Source organism: Trachypithecus francoisi, unplaced genomic scaffold (genome assembly GCF_009764315.1).
Source record: "Trachypithecus francoisi isolate TF-2019V2 unplaced genomic scaffold, Tfra_2.0 Lachesis_group1, whole genome shotgun sequence".
NCBI lineage: Eukaryota > Metazoa > Chordata > Mammalia > Primates > Cercopithecidae > Trachypithecus > Trachypithecus francoisi.
The window spans coordinates 150,471,688-150,479,090 of record NW_022681454.1 but is presented as its reverse complement, the minus strand read 5'-3'; the positions used below and the strand labels follow the sequence as shown (position 1 = coordinate 150,479,090).

The following is a 7,403-nucleotide window of genomic DNA, read 5'->3' as shown; positions in this document are numbered from 1 at the left end:
CGATAACTGCACCACTGCACTCCAGCCTGGGCGACAGAGCAAGACTCTGCCTCGAAAAAATAAACAAATAAATACAATGTTAAGTGTGTTCAAGAACAATACCACAGAAAAATGAACAGCTTTGCTCTGCTAGGAGTTAGGAATTACGAGTGTTTTTTCCAAATCTGCCTCTAATACATGAATAAATCATCTTTTCAATTTTTTAAAAATAATGACACTGTAACCAGCTTTATTTCTTTTATTTCCTTTCACGTTTCTCTCAAAGACTGGTTTAGTCCCAGTGCAACTCTAAAAGGCAGGAGGAAACGCACAGCTAAAGTACACCGAGGAAGAAGGCTAGCCCTCATTTTTGTAAGAAAACCCCAAGAAACTGAACTCCAATTCCAACTGCAAGCCCTTAGACTAAGCAAGGCACCAATCAGAGAAGTGAAGCTGTACCTATTATGAACCGGGGCCGGCTCCTGAATCACGCAAGGCATGCCGTTCTCCAGGGTGCAGTTTAAGCTGCTTGTCACACATACCGGCAGAGTGGGCCACAGGTCTCCAGGTGAGTAAAGACCTACGGAAGAGAACAAGGCCTGAGTCCACCCTATCCTCACCTGGCCCTCATCCTACCCTTCCTGCGCCTGCTCTTCCCTCCAGAAAACACTCCCTGATGTCACCCACACATGCTGACTGACTCCTTTTGGGATATAATTTCAGGATATAATTCTGAAATACGGCATATTGTTTTGACCGTTTCTTCAGACAGTGTCCGATTGTCTCTTGACCTGGATAAGAAGATGAGATTCACATAACAAATATTTAAGGAACTACTTTCTGCAGGACCCCATTAGAGATACTGAGGATACAGCAGCGAACAAATTACATTCAAGCGAGCAAAGACAAACAACAAACGAAGTACAGCATGGCAGATAATGTATGTGCTGTGACGGCAAATACAGTATTTTTTTTTTTTTTTGAGACGGTCTTGCTCTGTCGTCCAGGCTGGAGTGCAGTGGTGCCATCTTGGCTCACTGCAACCTTTTCCTCCCAGGTTCAAGTGATTCTCATGCCTCAGCCTCCTGAGTAGCTGGGACTATAGGCACACACCACCACACCCAGCTAATTTTTGTATTTTTAGTAGAGATGGGGTTTCACCATGTTGGCCAGGATAGTCTCAAACTCCTGGCCTCAACTGATCCGCCCGCCTTGGCCTCCCAAAGTGTTGGGATTACAGGCGTGAGCCACCATGCCTGGCCAAATACAATGATTTAAGATAGGATGGTCAAAGGCCTCACTGAGAAAACAGCTCCTCAAAGACGTGACTGACATGAGGAAGTGAGCCCAGTGGGTACAGGGAAGCGCATTCCAGGCAGCAGAAACAGTACATAAAAGCCCTGAAGCAAGGTGTGCCTGGGGAGTTCAAACAGCAAGGATACCAGTGTAGCCAGGAAGGAGAGGGGAAAGGGAAAGAGTAGGGGATGACGCCATAGAGAGCTGATTGGGAGCAGAGAAGACAGAGCCTATGGGCCCCTTGAAGAATTTAGGCATTTACTTTGAAGGTACTGGAAGGTTTTGAACAGAGTGACTTCTTGGACACAAGGCTCTAGGGATTTCTCCCATTTCTGCACATCTTGTAAGCAGAGGCACTGACAACCTTTCTCCTGGACTATCTTTTCATAGATGTTTGCTAAGCAAAAGCCTTGGAACATATAGTGTCTCTTTCTGGAGCAAAGGAGCATGCTTGTTGCCTATTATGAAAGCTTTGGCATCCCAAAGCTCAGGGTTCTTCTCCCGCAGCACAACCCACTGTGTGTGGCATCCATGTAGGGCTGTCTGAGTCATCCCCCTGGGGCTCAGGGAACTCATGCAAAGAGGCTGGTGCTCAGGAAGTGGGCTTGCTCCAGCTGTATTTCAGCTTTCTGTGGACACATGGCAGCTACCCCACTAGGGAAACTTGATCTCCCACTCTGCACCTGAAGTGAAGTTGCTGGCTTATTGGGCCCTCAACTCCCAGGGGCTCCCTTAAATGCCTGGGCCTGGCTCACTGATGGCTGGGTCGGGCTGAAATCAGACAGCATCTACTGCGAGGCTGCAGCTGTCCCACCTCAATGCCCACCATGCAGAACTGAAAAGGAACACAGCCATTTTGATCAGTGGGCAGAACTCAAAGTGGTTCCACAGCTCTGGCTAATTCTGCCCTGATGAACCTTGCTAGGTGTAAACAACTCTTAGGCTACTGCCAATGGCTTAGGTGCTTGGTCTGCCACTTGGGAAGCAACAGATGGGCAGATTAAAGACACTGTTCTCTGGGGTTCTGAAATGTGAAAATGGATCTTGGCTTCCAATTAAACCTTGGAGCCACTCAAGATAGAGGTCCTTCTGTTCTCCACTGAGACCAGCTGGAATCAAGATACTGATCAGGGGCCGGGCGCGGTGGCTCAAGCCTGTAATCCCAGCACTTTGGGAGGCCGAGACGGGTGGATCACGAGGTCAGGAGATCGAGACCATCCTGGCTAACACGGTGAAACCCCGTCTCTACTAAAAATACAAAAAACTAGCCGGGCGAGGTGGCGGGCGCCTGTAGTCCCAGCTACTCCGGAGGCTGAGGCAGGAGAATGGCGTGAATCCGGGAGGCGGAGCTTGCAGTGAGCTGAGATCCGGCCACTGCACTCCAGCCCGGGCGACAGAGCAAGACTCCGTCTCAAAAAAAAAAAAAAAAAAAAAAAAAAAAGATACTGATCAGGTCTGCACCACCCAGGCTGCCATTGTTGTTGCCTGGATGCATCATTCCCCCAGACATGGCAACACATCCAGAATCACACACCGGGCACAAAGTAAGCTTCCTGGAAGGATAACTGGTTCATGCACATCCTATGGGCAGTAATCACTACGAGGGAGCTACCCAGTTAGAAACCGCTGGTATGGAATTTGCTGATATTAGCTGAAGTGATGGAAGACAGCACCTGGTCCCTGGAAGGCATTTGGATCAGCCTCAACTCACTGGCCGTGGTTGTTACAAATGACAGAATGGCGCCAGATGTTCTCCTCGCAGGCCAAGGTGCAGTCTATGCAATCACTAATACATCCTGCTGTATCTGGAGTAATGCTTCTGGCCAAGTGGAGAGATCAATACAGAAACTTAAAGAGAAAGCCGTCTGGCTCTCTAAGGTAGACCCTGGTGGTCTATGGGATTTGTTCAGCTGCTTGGGTCTGAGACTCTGGGGCATGGCTGAGGTCAATACTGCAAAGTGGCCTCATCCTGCTGCATAGGATCCTGTGGACAGCCGCTGTTAATAAATGTATGAGACAGACAAAGCAGATTTGGTTCCACCTTCCCTTGGTCAGATTAATTAAGGGTTGCTTATGGAATGATGTATGCATGTGAAAATCTACCAGAAGCCAAGGCTACGTAGAAATAAGAGGTGTGTATGTTGTGAGACAATTCTCCCTGGATCTTGCAGGTAAAGCAAGACCTTCTTTACTTCGTCTTACTAGAAGAATAGCACTTCTTACTAGAAGCAGCACTGGCTCCTTTATTCTGACCTATCTTTCCCAGGGCATTTGTTATGCAAAGTCTCAGAAGGAAGAGTGCCTCCCTTTGGGGCAAGGCACAAGTTTGCTTAAAGTCCAACACAATAGAATGAATGTCTCCTACACATAAATTTGGGAGTTGTCTGGGTCAAAGAAAGACTCAGACCTTTGAAAGCAGATGAGATCACCAAGAAAGTGTGCACAGACAGAGAAGAGCAGAGCACCAAGGCCTGCTCTCTGGAGGGCTCCAGAGTCATGAGGTGGGGAGATGGGGAGAAGCTGGGTCAGGAACCTAAGGTCTACCAGCCAGAACAGAACGTCCAATGTCTGTCACAGGTCAACATGGGGACTAAAAAGACTTAACCAAGCACTCAGCAATGTGCAAATCACCAGGGACCCCAACAGCACGGTTTCAAAAAAGCAATGGTGGCAAAAGCCAGATTACAGCGGTTTCCAGGGAGGACAGGAGGAGAGGAATTTAAATGGGCAACTCAGATAATTCTTCGAAGGAGTCTCCTAACGACAGGGGCAGAGACACAGAGCAGCCACTGAAGAAGGCAGTCAAGAGAGAGTTTTGGCTATTGTTAAATTTTTAATGATGGGAAGTATTATAGTAGATCTGTGTGCTGATGAGAATGACCTATTAGAGAAAAACTGATGATGTGGGAGGGAATCTGCAGGAATACCCTTGGAGAGAAGGGTTGCACTGACAATTCTTCAGGCTGCAACAGGAGAGAGGCGGAGAATGGCATGACACGGTGGGCAGGTGGACAGGGCAGTGGGAGCTTGCTGAAGGCCTCTAACGACTTCTCTCTCTTCCAGTCAAGCAAGCAGCAAGATCAAGTAAAAGAATGAGGCAGGAGGCACTGGAACTGTGGTGACAGAGGGGCAGGGTGGGAGGACAGAGGCACCATGTGAAGTGGGTGCTGGGCAATCCACAGAGGCAGCTGGCATGGAGAATGCTGCTCTCCAGCTTCAGTTGCTTGCACAGGAGCAGGTGGAGCAGGTGGAGCAGGTGCGGCACTGGGAAAAACCATGGCTGGGCCTTTGCAATAAAGCAACAAAGGGAGAGGAGTCGAGGAAATGACTATAACAATGCATCAGGTCATTTCAGTTGGGCAAGAAGGAAAACATGGCTGTGAGGGAGTACAAAGCTGATGGGCCCACGGCTTTGCAGGCAACAGACTGTGGACAAGATGTACTCTGTCAGTGGGGCGAAGGTAAAGGCACTTGAAGTACACACACAAACCTGGGTTAAGACACCAAACTGCACGTAAATCTCCAACTGCCAGCAAAGCAGAATGACATATGCTGAAGGGCAGATGCTCTGAGTTTTTATTTTGCCTCACCATTAAAATCCTACCTTTCTCTATTACCCCACAGAAAAAAAGGCAGTACCATCTAAACTGCCCCCACATCTTGCCTTTGCAAATTATGGATTATTGAATTTTAGATTTTTTTAATTGAAAACACTTATTTTAATGGACTAGTCACTAGATTCGCTATTTCTGTTGATAACTGCACAAGTCCAAAATTTATCCAAGGAACAACATAAAGTCTTTCGCTTTCAAGGGTTAAAATTCTCCGATGTGCAGAGCAGCTTTTAAATTCAGCATTAAATTCTATGACTAAAAGCAAGTACGTGTATTAAAGACACAGAGAATGAAGGTCAGGTTTATCCTGCCATAATTCCTGACCCACGTTAGGCAAGAAAGAAGCCCTAGAATCAAACAGGAAACAAAAGACAAATAGAGGCAGAAGAGGAGGAAAAGAGAAGAAAAATGAGGGAGGACTGGAGTTCACCTCCCAGCAGAGTCCCCAGGAAGGAGAGGTTTCTCTCCCACCCACTCCTATTTCTAGGTGCCCAGGCAACTGCCTTCTCCACAGGCAGAAGGTCTCAGCCCTGATGCCTGAGCAAAGCGGGTCCCCAAGGCTGCTGAGGCTGAATTAACAGGCTTCTAAGACAAAGTGAGTTGGGAAGGAAGGGGAGCAGGCCAGGAAAAGTGGTAAGCAGGTGAGGTGCTGCACCCTCAGCCTAGGCACCCTCCCCAATCAGCCTCCTTCCCTTGGGCCACGCATCTCCCTTCTGTACTTTTCTGTCATCTCTGACTAGGGAAGGGTGAACTAAACGCATCAGGAGTCTGCTGTGAGGGGCCTGGGATGATTCTAGGGCATGGGGCATCTGTGCCTCAGCTGTAGGGAGGGGGTTCGGTATTGATGCCCGTCCACAGAGCAGGTGCCTTCCTGATGTATGCACGTGTGGCTTGGAGAGGGGGCTGGTGGGGCAACAGCCCTGTCCCGCCTGCTCTGTCTTCTCAAACTCATCAGCCAGGAATACAGATAGCACAGAACCCTTGGCTGATGTCTGCAACAAGAGGTATGCATCTCACCTTTATCTTCTTCAACACCTGTGGGCCTGGCAGGAAGGGTGGGACAGGAAGGCTCTGCGTATTGTGGGAGACTATTCACAGCCCTGTGGGGAAGACAGCAAAGGAGGAATGAATGATTTTTTTCGGCACAAGGAAATACTGATATTGTATAACCACGTCTGATTGAGTTTTCACTCAATTGAAGTCTTCCCCAAGAAACACACAGATATAAAAGATGTAAAGTTATACAGCCAGAAAAGAACTGAGGAATATTAAATTCCCAAGACCCAGCAAAGTCTTGTCATAATCAACAACAAAAAGTTAACTAACGTAACTATGGTAACCTGTTGTTTTAAATCTACCCATCAGCAGTTAGCAGCAATTCTTACTCTTTTGTTGACAACCTCCCCCCAATAAACCCATGCAGACCTTTCCTGTGCACTAGCCAAGTTTCCTTCCTCACAAACTCACCCACTTAACTGCATCCTCTGTTCTCTCACCTATATAAGGGAGGCACCTAAGAAACCAAGTTCATTTCTCACACTGAACTCTCCTCCTTCTTACCCACCCTCCTTTTCTCTCACTCAATGAAACGTACTTGTTTTGTCCAGTGCTGCAGAAATCACCACAGGGCGGAACTGTAAACATGTATCTACCGGGTTCTTGCAACATTTCCTAAATTATCAATGCTTAGTTTTATTTCAAGGCCTAGAAAAGGGTAAATGATTCCCATCTTTATAATAACTACTGCTTCCTCCTTCTACATTCAGAAATAAAGTGTTCTTTTCTGAGACAAGATCTCGCTCTGTTACCCAGGCTATAGTATAGTGGTATGATCATAGCTCACTGCAGCCTCCATCTCCTGGGATCAAGTGATCCTCCCACCTTAGTCTCAGGGAGTAGCTGGAAATACAGGCGTGTGCCACTATGCCTAATTTTTTTAAAAAAATTCTTTTTAGAGATGGGGTTTCATTATGTTACCCAGACTGGTCTTGAACTTCTCCTGGACTCAAGAGATCCTCCCACCCTGGCCTCCCAAAGTGCTAGGATTACAGGTGTGAACCACCACAGCTGGCCTCAGAAAATTAGGTATTTTCTAACGTGGCTACCTGTCTGAAAAAAACAGCAATACCTGAGACTCTCCCACATGAACTATGTTTACTTGCACCACTCCTGAATTATTAATAAAATCAGATTGTACTTTCCTGCATCTTTAAAAAGTTTTCATATTTTAACCTGCAGAACCAAGTACAAAGAAGAAACACACTAATTGGTAGAAAACACAGTACACAAAACATACTGTAAAAGCTGGAAAACAAAAAACTTACATGGGATTGCAGATGTTATGAGAAAGATTCAAGGAGATGGGAGCTTCAGAAGGAAAATCATGTTGTGAAACACCATCTCCTGCATTAAAAGAAACACATTATCACAAGTTTTAGAAAGTATACTTCAACTGTATATTCGGTATTAAAATGCACAGGTTATTAATATCATTAACGCATAATGACTGATTTT

The 7,403-nt window shown here is 46.7% G+C and overlaps 1 protein-coding gene across 6 annotated transcripts in view; it reads right to left on the bottom strand.

Annotated features, from left to right (window-relative positions):
- The window catches only part of TMEM131L (transmembrane 131 like), a 172,504-nt gene that overhangs the window by 3,424 nt on the left and 161,677 nt on the right, over positions 1-7,403 (bottom strand). For all 6 annotated transcript variants that reach the window (XM_033215517.1, XM_033215518.1, XM_033215519.1 and 3 more), the window contains 3 exons: positions 7,214-7,292; positions 5,907-5,989; positions 439-559 (listed from right to left, as the gene is read on the bottom strand). In XM_033215517.1, the coding sequence (XP_033071408.1) occupies positions 439-559; positions 5,907-5,989; positions 7,214-7,292 (283 nt within the window). The remainder of the gene's footprint in view (positions 1-438; positions 560-5,906; positions 5,990-7,213; positions 7,293-7,403) is intronic.